An 18,904-nucleotide genomic window follows, 5' to 3' on the forward strand; every position below is an offset into this window, starting at 1 on the left:
TCATAGGGAGAGAAGGGCCATGGGTGAGCAGTGCTGGCCAAGGACACCATGGATGGGACGGGGGCCACGGAGACAGTTTGAGCAGGAGTATGGCAAGGATACCAGACAGGAATGTGTCCCAGCCCCAAGGCAGCAGGAAGTAGAGTTAGGGAGGCCTTGACACTGTCCCGGAAACAGACCCAGAGACAAGGTCCCCGGAACCAACTCAGGGAAGGGGGGCACCGGCAGCAGGTGGGGGCATGAGGCCAGGAAAGGGAGGCAGCGGAAGGGGGCGATGGCCACACCACAGCCACCGCTGCAGGCGGCTGGAACGTAATCCTGCTGCAGAAGCGTGGGGAGCCGGAGTGGGGCGCACCCGCCTTCAGCCCATCCAAGGGGCCATCTGGGAGGAAGGCTGCTCCCTGGGGGCGCTAATCTCCCTGCACTTCCCCAGCCTCACAGCCGCACAGGCCGCAAGACCAGGACCGAAGGCCCAGACAGAGCGGTGTGTGGGAGCCACAGCCTGCACTACCAGGGCAGGGGAGGGGGTCCCACACAGGCTCTCCACCAGCCTGGGGCTCGCTTCTGGGCCTCCAGCCAGGGACGCTGGGAGGGGACCAGGGCAGCAGGACAGAGATAGGGTGACAGCTTCCAGAGCAACGGAGGGGGGGTTGGTGAGAGAGAAGCCCTGGAGAGGGACGCGTCTACCAGGAAGGACCAGAAGCGCCTGCTGAGTGTCACAGGGCCATGACTGAGGCACCTTTCTCCACTCTGCCTTTCACCCAATGAGGTGAGAGAGCAAGGCTTCTCCTACACAAGTCAGGCTGTGGGGACGGGCGCTTCCCAAGGACGGAGGAGCCCGGGAGGAGTGGGGGACATCGTCAGGGGGTTGCATGGACTAGAGCTGGCCCAGCGCCCTCTCTCCTGCTTGAGCCTCCTGGTTGCGGTGGCTGACGGTGCCCTCTGAGCTCTTGCTGTGCACTCAGCACCCCAAGACGCGGGCCGGCAAACAACTGCAAGGCCCAGAGCAGAGGACACCTCCAAGAGGAGGCTGATAGTCCCCAAAGAAGCTGCCTGCAGGGTCCCTGAGCAGGCAGGGCCTGGTCCAGATGAGCCTCAGGACGCCTCCCATTCAGAGACGGTAAGGGAGGAGGGGCTGCCTGGAGCAGGTGCCCAGAGTTTAACCCTTCCCAGCCCACGGCCCCGGGGGTCCAGGGTGAGGGCAGGCCCCCAGATAGGGTTTCTGAGGGTCACTGTGCCCTGAGGTTCAGCTTGTGGGCTGGGTGAGTGGGAGTGTGACGGACCAACAGACACACACGTGGCTTCACTGGGGGAGAGGCCGGCAGCTGCAGCGTGGGGGTCCCTGTGGGGCAGGCCCCTCGCTCAAGCCTGGAAGAACTTCTCCACACCGCACCCAGAGGCGGTCTTCCCCTCAAGTATTCGACGCGAGCCCATTTCTCCTTGGGACCTTCCTTCGTGGGCACAGAGCACCAGTGGAGGAAAAACGCACCGTGGGGTTTTGGTTTTCTGGTTCCTGCTCCTCCGCCTCTGAGTGTGACATGACCCCTGCCCTGGGGTCCTCAGTTCCCCCCCAACCCCACCCCCAGGCCTCCTCAGTCCTGCCGCTGCTGCTGGGTCAGATGCCCTGGGATAGGACTGGGGAGAGAGGCAGATGTGGGAAAAACACGCGTTAGGGAGGAAAGGGGGTTTTAGAATCCAAATAATAATACCTTAATTGTGGGCATTTGTAAATTTGCAATCTGCAAAATCCTTTATAATATTTATTATCTAATCTTCAAGTGACTCACAGAGGCAGGAATCCTCCCATTTTACAGCCAAGGGAACCGAGGCCTGGTGATTCCTCTGAGATCAAAGGTCCTCTGGGTCCACGTCCAGGGTTCTTTCCACGCCTTCAGGTGACTGAAGTCACTGGGCTTGGGCTTCAGGAGGCCAGGACAGACAGAGCAACTCTGGGAGGGGCGGGGTGGGGGGGTTGGTGAGCAGGAGGCCTCAGGGATTCAGATGGTCTGGCTGGAGATAAGTCCCAGGTGAGGAAGGGACCAGCCCAAAGATGCCACAGCCGATGTCCAGCTGCTGAGCTGAGCTGGGTGGGAGTAGTAAGGGTTCTGTACATCCATCCTGATTCCCAGCACGCCCTTCCCACCTTCCCAACATCCACCATCCCTCCACTCCCTAAAATGATATTTAACTGCAGCCCAGGCCACCAGAAGCTTCTGTGGGTCTCCCTGCACCCACCCAGGCTCTGCTCAGTCCATGCAAGGGGTTCACGGGCCTCCAGCTCAAGGATCTCTCAGGATCATTTCATCAGGCCCGACTTCAAACTCAACTACCCACCCTCAGTCCAAACCGAAGCTGGTTTCTGCATTCCAACGCCAGCAATGTTATCATGGACTGAGTGCCTACTGGGTGCCTCTCACTTGTTGACCTAACCTACGCTTCATACCACCCTGTGAGCCAGGGGCTGTTACCCCCATTTAACAGATGGAGAAAGTGAGGCACGGAGAGGTTACAAGACCTGCTCCAGAGCACCCGGCAGTGGCATGTGAGCCCGGGCTGGCCCCGCTCAGCTTCTACCATGTTCCGCCCACATGCAGAAGGAGTTCTTTGCCCCTCTGATACCCTCCCTGGGAAAATTCCTCAGTGTCCTTCATTTGTGGACAAACAGCACGCAGACACAAAGCCAGATGTCAGAGTTGGCACCTGCAAAGCACGGGCATCAGGTGGCCCACTCCCGAACCCAGCCTGGCCTCCAGGCTGGCCACAGGCTGCCAGCCTCCCCGTCCCTGTGTTATCCCAGAGCATCGCTTCCTATCTTGACCTCTGACAGCCCACAATCTCTGTAGATCCTGCCGGTCGGGCTCGGGCCCAAGACTGGCCTGCACCATGTGTATTTTTCAAAGCTTTAAGTGTGTCAGAAGCATCAGTGAGATCATCTTTTGGAGAGAACTCCAGAGACCACCTTCAGTCACCAGATTGCCACCCACTCACTCCCCCTGCCCTTCCAAGGGGTCCTGGAAAGATGGCTGCCGCCCAACCTCCTTGCCCACTGGGCCAAGGCAGGTGGGGACAGAAGCAAGGGTGAGGGCCATATGCTCAGGGCCTCAAGAGGAGACTGGGAAAATGCAGCCGGCACCCCACTAGGGTGGGGGACGACATGGAGGGAGACCTGTGGGTGCTCCTATCTCTTGCCTTCGTTACTGGGGGAGTCGAGGAGGGAGCACTATCTCTAGAACATGCAGCTAGGACAGCACTGGGCCAGGAAGCGAGGGCAGTGAGTGGGCCAGGTAAGCTGGGCACCTACCCCACCCTTCCTGAGCAGCCACACCAGGCTAAGGCCCGCTATGCCCTTGCTGCCCCAAGTGGATGAAGATAAACGCTCCAGGTGTCCCCTAGGTCCTCTAAACAGAAGGCAGAGACATTGCCCCTGGCCTACCCTGGACTGTGACCTTGAGATCCCAGGCCGTAAGAAGAGCAGCAGGGAGGGGGCAGAAGCTGCGGACACAGAGGATGCCCTCAAGGAAAGGGATGGAATCTGGAGGGGGTGGGTGCTGCTGTAGCTTGTGTGATGGCACCTACCAGGGCATTGGTGCAGGCCACTTCTGGGCACCAAGCAGCCGCAGAGAAGAACAACTCCAGGGGTGTGGGGCGGGGGGGGGGGGTGGTCTTTGGGTGCAGAGATTGGATAGACACTTCAGTGAGCCAGGTCCTAGGAAGAGCCTCAGAGGGAATGAGCCTAAAGAGAATCCTTTGAGCCCAGGGCACCAGGAGCCCAAGGGAAGGGAAGGAGCCTACATTTCTGAACCCCAAATCAGGGCACAGAATGGTCTAGTTCCAGAACTTTGTCATCACCCCAGTGGGAACCCCATTCCCATTCAGCTGTCACCCCCATACCGCCTTCCTAGCCTCTGCCACCGCGAACCTGTTTTCTGTCTCTGTAGATTTCTGTATTCTGGAGATTTCATAAAAGTAGAATCATACAATATTTCTCTTTTTGTGTCTGGTTGCTTTCACCTAGCACAAGTTTTTGTTTTTTTTTTTAACATTTATTCATTTTTTCGAGAGCCAGAGAGAGAGCGTGAGTGGGGGAGGGGCAGAGAGAGAGGGAGACACAGAATCCAAAGCAGGTTCCAGGCTCTGAGCTGTCAGCACAGAGCCCGACGCGGGGCTCGAACCCACGAACCGCGAGATCATGACCTGAGCCAAAGTCGGCCGCTTCACCGACTGAGCCACCCAGGCGCCCCAGCATAATGTTTTCAAGGTCCATCCATATCACGGCACGTATCAGAACTTCATTCCTTTTTATGGCTGAATAATAGAGAGACCTCGCTCTATCCATTTATCCATTGGAGGACATTTGGGTCCTTTCCACCTATCCTAAGCTGCTGTGAATGGTCCTGCTGTGAACATTCACATGCAGGTTTGTTTGGTTGTTTGTTTGTTTTGAATACCTGTTTTCAGTCCTGTTGTTATATACCCCAGGGCTGGAATTGCTGGGTCGTATGGTAACTCTACGCGCTTCGTTTACTGAGGACCCGCCAAACCGCTTTCTAAGGCCGCTGCGTCTCCCACTCCACCAGCAACGTTAAGAGACTTCCAATTTCTCCGCATCTTCGCCTGAACTTGTTACCATCTGCGTTTTTAACCAGAGTCACCAGGGGTGCTGGTCATTGACTTTTAAGAGACTCAAGACTCCCTATGTTGGGAGAGCAGAGCCCTGAGCGAGGGTCTGAGCTGAACATCAGGAGCTGGGGGCCTGCAGCCCTCAGAAAGAGGCTGGCTGGCCCTGCCGTGCTCGGACCTGGGTGCTGGGGTGCAGAGAGGTGCTGCTTCCCTAACTGCCCCTGAGCGACGACGGGAGCCCATGAAGGAGAAGCTAGCAGCTTCCCTGCCCCGCCCCCCATCCCTGGGCCCTGCCGCGTGTCCCCGAACCAGCTGGGGTACGCTCACCAGTCTACTGGCTTTGTTCCCTAATGTATTTCTGACAGTTCCCTTGTCACGGAAATTACTGTTTATAATCGAATTAAATGTTGTCTCAATGGATGAAACGGAATGGCACAAACAAGGAGAAATGTTGTCGCTCATGAAAATTCAGTTGAAAGACACGATCTGAGTCACACAATCAGCTGTCGACTCAGGTGGCGGTGAGACAAATGTAAAGAAATGCCTGGGTGGGAGGAGCCTGACAGTCTACGTGATTCTAGTGGCCGACCACTTTGCGAGGTCCTCTCAGGCTGCCCTCCATCCCCAAAGAACCCAAAGCCGGATGTTGGGGACGGTGTCTCATCAGCATGGATCTCACAAGGAAGGCGACTTGGAACTCCAGGGGACGGACCCATAATCAAAGCAGACGCCTTCAGAAGATCAGTGACTGTGCACCTTGTGAAAGTTAAAATAAAATGTGCTTCATGGGTCAAACTGTGTTCCCCAAAATGTTCTAAACCCCAGGGCCTACCAACGTGACTTTATTGGGAAATAGGGTCTTTGCAGATGTGATTACGTTAACATAAAGTCATCGGATGGGCCCCAATATAGCACGAGGGAGAGTGCCGTGTGACCAGAGGCAGAGATGGGAGTAACATGGATTGCCAGCCACCACCCAGGTGAGGAAGGGGTGAGGAAAGGGTCCTACCCAGAGTCTGAGAGGGAGCATGGCCCTGCTGACACCTTGATTTTGGACTTTGTCTCAGTCAGCTTGGGCCGTATAACAAATACCATAGACTGGGTGGCTTAAACAACAAGCACAATTTTACCCATTTCAGGGAGGTTGGGAAGTGTGAGGTCAAGGTGCCAGCTGAGTGGGTTCCCCTTGAGAGCGCTGTTCCTGGTTTGCAGACAGCCGCCGTCACACCGTATCCTCCCGTCACCTCTCTTGTGTCTCTTGTGAAACCAATCCCATTCCTGAGGGCTCCACCCTGATGACATCGTTACCTTCCAAAAGCGTCACCTCCGAATACCAAATGTAAAGTACGGAGGTGACTTTTTAAGGAGTCCCCTCTTCAAGTGATTTTTTTTTCAGCAAATCCATCTGCTACCCAGTCCCAATCATCTGGGACAAGTGAGCTGACCACTGTCCCCTGAGCACACTGCTCAGAGCACAGCAGGGGTAGCCAGAAGCTCCATCACCCCACAGCCTGGATTTCAATCTTGTCTCTATCACCCATGTGTCACCTTGGAAAAGTCTCTTCACTGCCCCGCGCCTTGGTCCCTTCTACTGAAAAACAGGGTCAATTATAGGGGTGCCTAGGTGGCTCAGTAAGTTAAGAGTCCAACTTCGGCTCAGGTCATGAGCTCACGGTTCATGAGTTTGAGCCCCGCATCAGGCTCTCTGCTGTCAGCACAGACCCCGCTTCAGATCCTCTGTCACCCTCTCTCTGCACCGTGCATGTGCTCTCTCTTTCTCTCTCTCAAAAATAAACATTTAAAAAAAGAGAGAGAGAAGAAAAACAGGGTCATTCATTCACACATCCCACACATTTTCTGAGCATCATTTGCTATTCCAGAATCTGAGAGCAGCAGAAAGATAGACAAGGTCCCTGTCCTCATGGAACTCAACCAGGGAAAGACAGAAAGTAAACAAGGAAATGCACAAACAAAATCTTGAGTTGTGGTAGTGAAAGCTAACAAGCGGGCCTGCTTGCTCCTGGCCATGGTGCTGGAGATAACGTTGGAGCCAAGGCCTGAAGGATGAGAACAAGCAGCAGGTGAGGCCTCCGGCCCGGTGGCAGAGCTGGGCAGCTCCCTGGACAAGGGAGGTGTGAGCAGGGGGGCTGGATCTGAGGGCGGGGGGCTGGGGCCTGTGGGGTGGGCTTCTCTGAGCTCAGGATTCCTCATCCATGAAATGGGAATGTTCAGGTAAGTTTAAGCTGCTGTAACAGAGAGACCAACAAGAAGCCAATGGCCCAAGGAAGGTAATGTATCTCACAGTGAACATCCCCCCCTCCACACACTGTTCCATGTAGACATCCGGGGTCCCAGTTCCTTTCCTTCCTCTCTTTCTGTCCCTTAGGACAATTCCTCCTCTCCACAGTCAATGGCCTGCCCATGGCTGGCTTGTGAGAAGGGAAGGGGCAAACAAGGAGCCTCATGGTCTCTGTTCAGGCTTCCGAAGGGCTCCCATCATTTCTGCTCAATTCCGTTGGCAAGAACTTGACCACATGGCCATTCCTAACTCCAAGGGAGGCTAGAAATGAAATTCTGGTCATGTGTCAATACAAAGAGGCATAGACTTTGAAGGACAGCATGCAGCCTCAGGCCGGCCGGATATAGTAATACCTCTTTGCAAGGGTCCACTGAGTACAGATAAAGTATCCGGCACTTAGTAACTGCTCAATAAAAGTATGCAATAGCTTCAGAAACTCTCTGCTCAATGTCCTCATTTCTTGGCCGCTGAAGAAACAGGTGCAGAGAGAAGAGGCATCTGCCCAGTCACCCAGTCAATGAGGGGCCAAGTTGGTCCAGACTTTGTGTCTGGGATCCTCCATCCCATCCTCCCACCTCGTATTTCAGATTACCTGACCCAGACCCACCAGGGACTGAGCAGAGTGGGGACCCAGGTGACCTCTCTGCGGGAGGCAGTGTTAGGGAACAGGATCCTGAGAGGGACCCCGTGCTCCAAAGCACCGCCCTGAGCCTGGGTTGCACGGCTTTGTGACTAGGTAGGTGGGGCCCGGGTTGGTTTCCCAGACAGGAGGCAGGGCTGCTCTATGACAGAGGGCCACACCCACCCCCTGGGAGAGGGGACCGCGCTGGGAGCCCCTGCCACGTTGGGATGCAGCAGTAGGTGGCTGAGGAGGATGGCGTTCCTGGGATTCTTCCTCCTCCTCCTCCTCCTCCTCCTCACCAACACCGCTGCCCGGGGGGAGTATGGCGTGGTCCACGTGGTGTCAGAAAATTGGAGCAAGGACTACTGCATCCTGTTCAGCTCCGACTATGTCACCCTGCCCCGGGACCTGCACCACGCCCCACTCCTGCCCCTGCACGATGGTACCATGGCACCCTGGTGCCCGGGCAAGGACTCCTCCCGCCAGGTCCGGCCCGGTGCCCCCCGCCGGCGGCCCCTCCGCCACACCACCGCCATGGTCATGAGGGGCAACTGCAGCTTCTACGCCAAGGGCTGGCTGGCTCAGGGCCAAGGCGCCCACGGGCTGCTCATCGTGAGCCGGGTCAGCGGCCAGCAGTGTTCAGATACCACCCCGGCGCCCCAGGACCCCCACCAGCCCCTGCCCGGCCTCACCATCCCCGTGGCCGTGCTCCGCTACAACGACATGCTCGACATCCTCCGCCACACCCACGGCAGCGCCGAGGTCCGCGTGGCCCTGTATGCGCCCCCGGAGCCCGTCCTCGACTACAACATGGTGATCACCTTCATCCTGGCCGTGGGCACCGTGGCCGCTGGCGGCTACTGGGCCGGCCTGACCGAGGCTGACCGGCTGCAGCGGCGCCGGGCCCGGGGGGGAGGGGGGCCCGGCGGTCACCACCGGCAGGAAGCAGTGGCCGCCCCGCGGGGACAGGAGGAGGAAGACGAGGGCGCGCCGGTGGACTTCACGCCGGCCATGACCGGCGCGGTGGTCACCATGTCCTGCTCCATCATGCTGCTCCTCTACTTCTTCTACGACTGCTTTGTCTACGTCATGATCGCCGTCTTCGGCCTGGGGGCGGGCACCGGCCTCTACAGCTGCCTGGCCCCCCTGGTGCGCCACCTGCCCCTACAGCAATACCGCTGGCCCCTGCCTGGCCACCGCGCCTGCCTGCAGCTGCCCCTGCTGCTGCTGGGCGGCCTGTGCGCGGCGGTGACCGTCCTCTGGATCGCCCACCGGAACGAGGACAGCTGGGCGTGGCTCCTGCAGGACGCGCTGGGCGTGGCCTACTGCCTTTTGGTCCTGCGGCGCGTGCGGCTGCCCACGCTCAGGAACTGTGCCTCTTTCCTGCTGGCCCTGCTGGCCTTCGATGTCTTCTTTGTCTTCGTCACGCCCCTCCTCACCAGGACCGGCGAGAGCATCATGGTGGGGGTGGCGGCGGGCCCGGTAGATTCCGTGAGCCGCGAGAGGCTGCCCATGGTGCTCAAAGTGCCCTGGCTGAGCTTCTCATCCTTGACCTTGTGTGACCAGCCCTTCTCCATCCTCGGCTTCGGTGACATTGTGGTCCCTGGCTTTCTGGTGGCCTACTGTCACCGCTTTGATGTGCAAGTCCGTTCCCGCCAGGTCTACTTTGTGGCCTGCACGGCGGCCTATGCCGTGGGCCTGCTGGTCACTTTTGTCGCCATGGTCCTCATGCAGATGGGCCAGCCCGCCCTGCTGTACCTGGTGTCCAGCACCCTGCTCACCAGCCTGGCCGTGGCCGCCTGTCGCCAAGAGCTCGCCCTCTTCTGGACGGGCCAGGGCAGAGCTAAGACACCCGCCCAGGCTGTGGCCGGGCTGCGTGGCGCCCCTTCATTTGGCTCCGCGCAGAAGCGGGAGGATACGGCAGACGTCCACACAGCCAGCAAGTTTGAGGGGGCCGCCAGCCACCTGGCAGGGAACTCAGACACCAACCTTGAGGAGGACACAGCCGAGATTGCCACCATATCCGAGGATGAAGCCGCTGGTCCGGATGGCCACAGCGATAGCTCCAAGGGCTGGAGCGATGCCAGCCTGGACACTGACGAATATCCTCGTGCCTCCCCTGGGGCCTCGGAGGAGCTGATACCTCTGATGCCACCGATGCCATCGCCCTCAGAGCCGGGCCACGCGCAGGCCCGGGCCCACGACGCCGGCCTGCCCTGGACGGGGCTCCACGACAGGAAGGGCTTGAAGGTAAAGGAGAGCATGTCGACCCAGGCTCCCTTGTGAACCAGCACCCGGAGACACGTGCCTCTAGAAGGTCCGGCAGAATACCTCAGAGCAAAGCCACACGCGGTCAAAAGGAAATCAGGGCATTAAAGATATTCTGTGTCTACCCAACAGAGCTCCATTTTTTGCTGGGACTGTAAGAAAGCAGAGTAAGTCCATGCAAGGCCTGGAGGGTTCTTAGGAGAGGTGCCAACCCCAAATCGTGCAGAGTGGGAAACAGGCTCAGAGAGGGCACAGGACTCACACGAAGTTACTCGGCAAGGCCAGGATCTGCTCCCAGAGCTTACTGGGCAGTGACTTCCCCTCTCCCCCACTGCCCACCCTCCACGCCAGAGTCCCGGCTCCTCAGCTTGGTGGACAGGTCCCATCCCTCATCACCTATCTTTTCCTCATGCTTGGGTCCAACTGAACCATTACTGCTCCTCGACCACACCCCTGGTTCCCATACTTCCCTCACCGACTCTGGACACGGACCAATCCCTTCTGGCTTCAGCAAGAGGCAGGGGCATAAACAAGATGACCTCTTGAGTACCCCCATGGTTTTTTAGGCTGGATGGTGCGGTTATATGTTGCTTAAGCAGAGGAAACAAACCCGGGGGTCAGGAAGGCCTCCCGGAGGAGTCTATGTTGGAGGTGAGGGAGGCAGTGTGGTCCAACGGTTAGGGTTCTTGAACCAGCTGTCCCCCCAGAAATTCCAACTCTGCCACTGACCCACAGCGTGTCACTGAGCAAGTGATTTAATCTCTTAGGGGCATGGTCTCCTCATCCGTAAAATGGGATAATAATAACAACTCTACTTATCATAGGATTTGGGGGAGGTTGGAATAGTTGGCTTATGTCAGGTGACTGACATAATGCTTTATGAATGTTCATTCTGTTTCTATTACTCTCCTAAATCCAATGCCCACAAGCCTTTGAGTTCTGGCCTCAACTTCCCCCCAAGCCCTCCACACCCTGCACCCCTGCACCTACCTCCTCGGGTCAGGGAGTGCACACCAGACCCCCCCACACCCATCCTCCCCCAGTAGGGTTCCCCCACCTGGAACTTCCTGCTCCTCCCACCCCCAGGATTGGGACTGGCTGGCTCCTTCTTCTTCCAGTCCCATTTCAAATGCCCCCCCCCCCCCCACAGGGAGACCTTCTCTGAAGACCCTTTCTAAAGAAAGCCCAGTCTCTGGGGCGCCTGGGTGGCGCAGTCGGTTAAGCGTCCGACTTCAGCCAGGTCACGATCTCGCGGTCTGTGAGTTCGAGCCCCGCATCAGGCTCTGGGCTGATGGCTCAGAGCCTGGAGCCTGTTTCCGATTCTGTGTCTCCCTCTCTCTCTGCCCCTCCCCTGTTCATGCTCTGTCTCTCTCTGTCCCAAAAATAAATAAACGTTGAAAAAAAAATTTTTTTTTAAAATAAAGCCCAGTCTCAGTCACTCTCCCCTACACCTGCTCACTAGTTTTCTCATCTCCCCCAGTCCAGCATCAGCTTCATGAGGGAAGGGACCACTCTGTCTTGTTCATCCAAGTCGTTCCAGAGCCCAGAACAGGGATGGTATGTCGTTAGGCGCTTGATTTGTTTGTCGGAGGAATGGATGAATGGATGAATGAATGAGTGAACAAATGAACGAACGAATGAATGAGGGGCTGATCCAGCATGAACTATGGAGGAAAAGGGAACACCGTGGAGAAGGCCCCACCGTGCAGGCCACCTCCCTGGGCTCCTGCAGGGCCTTGGTCAGTGTGGCGATGGGACTCTGAGGGGCTGGCTGGGCCCTGGGTGTGCAGGGGTGCAGGTAACAGGCATCTCGAAGAAAGCCCCCTCACTGACCCCTCCGCAAACGGCACCTGAAGGCCCGAGCCGGACAAGGGCAGAGCGTGGAGTCTGGGCCAGGACACTGACCGGCCGAGCTGGCAGCTCCTCCCACTGGAGCCGGCAGCCATCTGGCCCGGACAGAGGGGCCTCCGCAGGCCCTGGCTCACCCCCAGCCCACGCAGCCTCCCCACTGCTGCCCTGCGTCACTGGGCCTCCCAGGGGTGGGCTACATCCCTGCACCAGGCCTGGTGGGGAGGGCTCTTGGCCCCCTCACCCCCAGAGGGGGGGACAAAGGACCTGTCTCCCAGGAAGTTGTGGTCAGGGAGGGGCCTGCGCAGTGGGTGTCCCCATGGCGGGGCCTACGCCTACCTCCAAGAGAAAGATTCTCAAGGGGAGGGTCTGAGGGGGGGAGGCCCCACCCTCCATCCAGGTCTGAACTGGACTCAGGGAAGGGGGTGTCGGACTCTGTCCTCACGGCCCGACCCGGCAGAGGCAAGCATTCAGAGGACACGCTGTCTAGACAATGGGGAGAATAATACGATCTACCTAGGGGCTGCGGTGAGCACAAACCATACGGGTCAGGGGCTGAGCCTGGGCCCCAGAAATCTTGTAAGTGCTGCTCCTCTAGTGGCCCACGGGCCTCTGCTCCCGCCTTGACCCCAGAGCCAACGTCTCCTTTTAGCTGTGGGCTCTGCCTCACTTTGCCGGTCTGCTTCCCAGAGACTGGGTTGAAGCCAGGTGGCCGGACCAAGCCGCCACCTGTCGGAGGTGCCCAGAGCTGGCAGCCCCCCTCCCCCAGAGGGCCACAGGATGCTGCACATGTGCACACACACACCTGAACACGCGTGAAGATATGCGCACACGTCCATACAGGGCCCTCGGATACACATGCATATACACACACGTACTTCCACACGCATGTGTGGGCCCGGTACTGGGCCCTCGCACATACCTGTGCACACACGTGTACCCGGGCTCTGACCTGTTGCTGCTGTTCCCTTCCGACGCAGCCCTTCCCCGCCAGGCCCGCCTGGGGCCTGAGGGAGTGAGGGTGCTGATGCCTGGACTTCCCACCCCAGAGGGCAGGGCAGCCCTTTCCAGGTGAGGCAGACTTTGCCATGCGATGCTCAGACGCCCCTTCAAGGAGGGCATGTGGTCGACAGCGCCCTCTAGGGGCCGTCTCCGCATTCCGGCCCAGATTGCTTTGCAGGAAGATGGGAGACTCGGAGGGCCAGCTCGTGACCAAGCAAGACAGCGGTGCCAGGGCTTGGACATCTGCCCCCAAGCCCCGCTGCCCCGGCAGAGATGGAGGCAGGCCTGCCTCCCTGTCTGACGGCCCCGCCCCGCCTGCTTCCTCCGATTCCTTGGCATTCCTGACTCCGTCTTAGCATCTGCTTCCGGGAGAGCTCCACCTGTGACAGGTGGAGACTAAGACGGGGCCAGGGCAGAAACCAGCTTCCTGAGGCCACATGCAGGGCTCCAGGTGGCCGAGGCCTGGCGCCGGGGCCGTGCTTTGCTCGGGCCACCCAGCGTTTCTCTTTGTGGCCTCATTTAATCCCGGCAAGAACCCCATGAGGTGAATAGTGGCAGCCTTGGCCTTTTTGAGTTAATGAAGAGTTTGGTGCCCTTCTGGATTCCCTGGAGAGTGAGAACCAGCAAGGACCCATGAGGTGCTCTAATCCATAGATGAGGAAAGGAAAGCCCAGAGAGGGTCAGGACCTACCCAAGGTCACACAGCAATGGGATAGCAGAAATAGAACACAACTCTGGTCTTCTACCTCCCAGCACAACAGCTGGGGCCAGCTTCATGCCTCCACACCCCTGCCCGCACACATCCTGGTGTGCAAAGCATTCCTCTTCCAGGAGAACTTGGGATCTACTCAGCCCTCTACCCTGTGCCTCTCAGGAGGTACAGCCCTCCATTCTCCCTGAGGAGTAGTTGTGCGTGTTGAGAAGGAAGGTTTGTGATTCAGGGTGAAGCGTCTCCTCAGTCAGCGCAGGAGGACGCAGCTGGACTCTGGGTCACTGAGACCTCAAAGCTCAGCACGGCTATGCGCTCACCCCGTGACACGGAACAACCAAGGCCACCCCTCTGCACCTCAATACCCTCGTCTGTAAAACGGTTTTTGCTAAGACTTACCTTGTAGGTCTGTTATAAAGATTAAATGGGGTGAGGTAGGGTATAAACAGCTAACATCTGCCAAGCACTGACAACAGACTAGGCGTACACATTATCGCATTACACAAAACCAGGTTTTAGAGCAGAAATCTCCAGGACAGCACTTAAATGCCCCCACATGCCATCATTCCCAAATCAGCTTATAGTTCCTCAGGATTGAGCTCCCAGAAATGGAGCCATCCTCTTCTTTTGGTCGCTCCATCCAGACCCAGTGGGATGTGGTGGGTGGGCAGGTGAACAAGGACACCTCCAGCAAGCCAGGCAGGTGGGTCCCTTTGTAGTTAGATGGAAGCAAGGTTTTGTGCCTTTTTTCCAGCAATGCTGAATTTTGAGCGCTTTTGTGCTGCCACCTGCTGGTCAGTAAGATAAGAGCAGGCGGGCTCACACCCTAAGGGCCAGGGAGGGGCATTCCATTAAGGAACTTTGGAATAACCACAATTAGGGATGATATTCCAAAAATATATACTAACCTACCCATCAGCAGAGTTCTGAAGCCCCTCGGGCCCAAGGGTAACGCTTTAGAAGCTTGTTGTGAGAAGGTAGAGGTGTCCTGGAGAAGGGTCTGAGAGTATTTTGATATTTTATGAAATGAAAAAGCTCCAGCACAGCACCACTGAATGTCCTTAATGCTTGGAGATGGTTCACGCTCTGAGGCTCATCCCCTCTCATAGAACCAGGCCAGCGTGGGGCGCCTGGGTGGCTCAGTCGGTTGAGCGTCATGATCTTGGGGTTCGACTCCGGTCATGATCTTGGGGTTTGTGAGTTTGAGCCCCACATCAGGCTTGTTGCTGTCAGCCTGTCAGTGCAGAACCCTCATCAGATCCTCTGTTCACCTCTCTTTGTCCCTCCCCCACTTCCACTCTCCCCAAAAGAAATAATTAAAAGAAGAAGAAGAAGAAGGAGAAGAAGAAGAAGAAGAAGAAGAAGAAGAAGAAGAAGAAGAATCAGGCCACCATGAAGACGTGTTTGTGGCCGCCAGCACATAGACCATTGTTGGGAGATTGGACTCCGTATGGGCCTCCCACCCTGAGGCCAGACCTCGTCCTTCTTGGAGGCCCACAGATGCCCTTCCCACACACACCTGAGCAATTATTCATTTTGTTTGGGAACACATCCGTGCTCACCACTGGTTCACTTTCCAAATGCTTAGTTTTATCTTTAGGAGTAACTCTTCCCAGGACTTAGCCTCTCGCCTCTAGGCGAGCTCCACCGGGCATGGAAGTCTGTGCCCACCTGGGATCGGGAGACGTGGTCTCGGAAAGATCCCAGGAAGGGAAGCTGGAAAGGGAAACTGAGGCTGCTGCTGGGAGACCCTTGGGCTGCTAGAATTCTGGGGTATTCTGAGAAATGCCTTTCAGTAGCTTCCCCCAGCCTTTTAGGGACTTGAATAGTAGAGAAGATTGGCAGGGAAAAAGGTGTGTGAGGTCTGAGTGAGAGTGTTAGCAGAGCCTCCAGACATCTTCCAGAGCTTTCCAGAACTGAGGACAGAGAGAGAAAGCAGCCTGCCTGAGGTCACAGAGCAAGCCAGTGACAAAGGCAACCAGGAACCTGGAAACTCACCCAAGAATACTTCATAAATAGGAGACCCTTGCTGGAATGCAAATGCTTGCCTCTCAGGGACTGCTTCCTGCAGCCCAATGTCCCCCACATACTCGGTCTTCTTAAAGCAGGAAGCCCCTGAGTCCAAAGAGAAAAGAATTACTCTGGGAAAAATCCCAGGCCCCTCATAACCCAGCCTGGGCAAAGCCTCACCGTGCCTGCAGTTCTGACCCAGTCAGTGAAGTGAACTTTGGCAGGAAGGGCAGGTCTCCTGAGAATCCTGGCCCGTCACAGCCCAGGGTCTCCTCCAGGCCATCCACTGCTGCAGCCGAGAGAGAGTGTAAGCCAAGGGCGGGTCTGATTTCCACCCAACCTTGCTTAATCCTTAAAGCTGACTGTGGTCAATTGAATAATGTCCCCCCAATAGGTATCAATATCCTAGTCCCTGGAACCTGTGAATGCTCCCCTCCATGAAGTGGGGGGGAGCGGAGGGGGGAGAGGAGGACTTTGCTGATGTGATTAAGCTAAGGATCCTGAGATGAGAAGATTATCCTGTATTATCTGAGCAGGCCCTGAGGGTAATCACAGGAGTCCTAATATGAAAGAAGCTGAGACGTATTGCATGCAGAAGTGGCTTGGGCACTGTGATGCTGGAGGCAAAGATGAGAATGATGTAGCCACACGCCGAGGAACACCAGCAGCCACCAGAAGCTGGAAAAAGGAAAGAACCAGTTCCCCTCCATAGCCTCCAGAAGGGGCACGAGCCTGCTGACCCCTTGATTTCAGCTGGGGGATACTGACTTCAGACTTCTGGCTTCCAGAACTGTGAAAGAATAAGTATCTGTTGTTTTAAGCCGCCAGCCTTGTGGTAATTTGTTACAACAGCCACAGGAAATTCATATGCACTGGTCCACAAACATCCCTGGCACAGGCACCTATGTACCCAGCACTGTGCTTGAAAATGAAACATTTTACAGAACAGAGGAGACAAAGAAGCAACAAAACAGCAAAACTCCCAGTCTGTGTGTTTCTTTCTGCAGAGGAGAGCCAAGCACAGGGGAAGTCAGTGAGGGAGAGGCAGGGATTGGGGTATGAGTTACCATTCTCCGGGCAGGCTCCAGGGACTTCTTTCTATTGTTATATTATTGCACTCTGGAGAAAAAGTAGAAAGGACAGGAGAGTAGGGGGGAAACACACAATCACTGTTAAAATTTTGGTATATTTCCATCCAGTCATTTTTTTTTTCCTTTCAGAGGTTTTAGTGTGTTTCACTTACATAGTTACCATCAAACTGGATATACACATTGGATATATGCAACATTTACATAGTTGCAATCACATCGGACATGCAGTCAAATTGGATATACATAGTTACAATCAAATATGCATACCAATATACATTGGTATTTTGCTATAAATATTCTATGTAACCCTTGAACCTTTATTTGGAGCAGGTTATATAGTATTCTATAGCAGATGTAACCACATAGACTTTATATTCTCTTATGGATGTTTGATCTGTTTCTTACAGCCCTATGAAGAATATTTTTGGCTGCAAATTACTTTATATATTTGAGAAGGTGTCTGTAAGATAGATCTAGCCATTTTATTTCTGGGAAACTAGGGATACGAAAATCTTTGAAGGTTGTCATTCATTTTGCTGAATTACTTCCCAAATCATATTTGTGACAATTCATCCTCTGTGTACGCTGTAAAGTAGGGAAGTGATCATTTTACCACACCCTCACCAGCATCTTTGTTAATTTGATATAATGAGAAACAGCATCTCTTTAAATTTGCATATCTCTGATTAGTAGTGAGGTTAGATCTCTATTTCCTTATTCTGGTTTATTAATGGAATACTCTCCATTCCGGGGCTTACCGCGGAGTCTGACTAGTTACCACTTCCTATTGATTCGGCACTAGGAAAATCTCTAGAATCCATTTTCTCATTCCCATTTTTACAAACTTATTTGAAGACGTCACCTCTCACCTGGGCCATTGCGATCTTTGTTACAGAAAAGAGAACAATTGTTCTTAGTCACGTCCCTCCAGCTGAAAGACTTCAGATGCCTCTCTACTGCCTGTCAAACCAACCCCCAGCTTCTCAGTCTGGTGTTGAAAGCCAGCCACAACCAGGTTTCTCTGCCAGCCAACTTTGCCTCCTACCAGCCTCCAGCCTCTGAGTGTGTGTGGTTCCCTGTACACGCTTATTCTCACTCCATGCCTCTGCCCCACTGTTCCACTCACTTGGAATGTGTTTCTTCCACCCTCCTCTGACTCCTGTGTACACGTTATCCACTGAGATCCAGTCCACGCTCCCCAACACCCCTGTGCAGGGCCCTGTCCAAGGTCCTGGAGATGAGCAGTCACAGGATGTATAGTTCCTGACTCAGAGGGTTTTACCGCCAAAAAGCAGGTGGAAGAGGGCACAGATACATTCTCACTAATTAGGAGCCTTTTGGCTTTAAGAAGTAAGTGTCTACTCAAAATATCTCATACAAAAAGAAGAACTTATTGGAAGGATATGAGATTTCTCAGGACACAAGGGCCACCAGCTCAATTGGGGCTCCGGGGAATTATAAGTTAGAAAGCTGTCAGAAAGCAAAGCTGCCCTCTCTGCCTCCCAGGGCTGCATGGTTTCTGGGTATCCACTTCCTCCCCGCTCCTCCCTGAGCCAACTGCCTCTGCACATGCATTTTGCTCTTGGCCCACTGTGGTACTGGCCCCAACTCTGGGGTACTGGCCTCAATCATGGTCTCTTGGCCCAGGGATCACCACCAATGGGCAATGGTTTCTATTAAGACACCATTCAGAATCTCAAGGGGGAAAAAAAGTATATATTAGATTTACTCTATTTGGGCAGGGTCCTGTCCTTGGCTGTTGGTGAGCCCACGGGTCCTTCACTCGGGTGCATACCCCTGGCTTAATTAGCTGTGGCTAGAGATGAAGGGCAGGGGGAGCGGGGTCAGATGGTAAAAAGGGTTATCAGAATCTGAATTTTAACAAGGCCCCCAGGTTGTTCATGCGTTTATGAAAGTCTCAGGAGCACTGCCATAGAGCAGCAGCTACCTGTATGATCTCTGATCCATCACCTGGGAACTCACCAGAAAGACGAATTCTGAGGTCCTTCCCCAGGCCCTGGAGAAGGTCTGGGAAGGAGCTGAATGTTTCACACAGGTGCTGTAAGCAAGTTCCATTCCCTGCCCTCCATTTGCTACAGAGAAAATTCCCATCTTCTTTCCATGATGAAGAGTCAGTGTCTTGCTCTCCACCTGTCACCTGTGGGTCTGCCAAAGAGAAACCACCCCACAGCTGCTCTATATAAATGTAACACATTGGCTCCATTCATACTGGTCAGAGGCATGTCACCTCTCCCTGTGGCCCTCACTTTCCTATTCAGGCAGCAAAAGGGCCAATGATGTCTATTGTCCCTTCAAGGATCATGGGTTTTAGTGTCCTGGTTGGTTCCCCCCTGTGTTAGTATCATGTGGTTGCTGTGACAAATGCCACAAACTGAGCAGCTTAAAACCACAGCCTGGAGGCCAGAGGTCTGGAA

General features: G+C 55.4%; 1 protein-coding gene across 1 annotated transcript; it reads left to right on the forward strand.

The window, feature by feature from the left end:
* Positions 1–7,703: 7,703 nt before the first annotated feature.
* SPPL2C (signal peptide peptidase like 2C) lies at positions 7,704–9,827 on the forward strand. The gene has a single exon (XM_030297054.1). It carries the CDS (start codon positions 7,704–7,706, stop codon positions 9,825–9,827), a length of 2,124 nt encoding a protein of 707 aa, XP_030152914.1.
* Positions 9,828–18,904: the final 9,077 nt, after the last annotated feature.

This window comes from Lynx canadensis, chromosome E1, assembly GCF_007474595.2.
Source record: "Lynx canadensis isolate LIC74 chromosome E1, mLynCan4.pri.v2, whole genome shotgun sequence".
Classification (NCBI taxonomy): Eukaryota; Metazoa; Chordata; class Mammalia; order Carnivora; family Felidae; genus Lynx; species Lynx canadensis.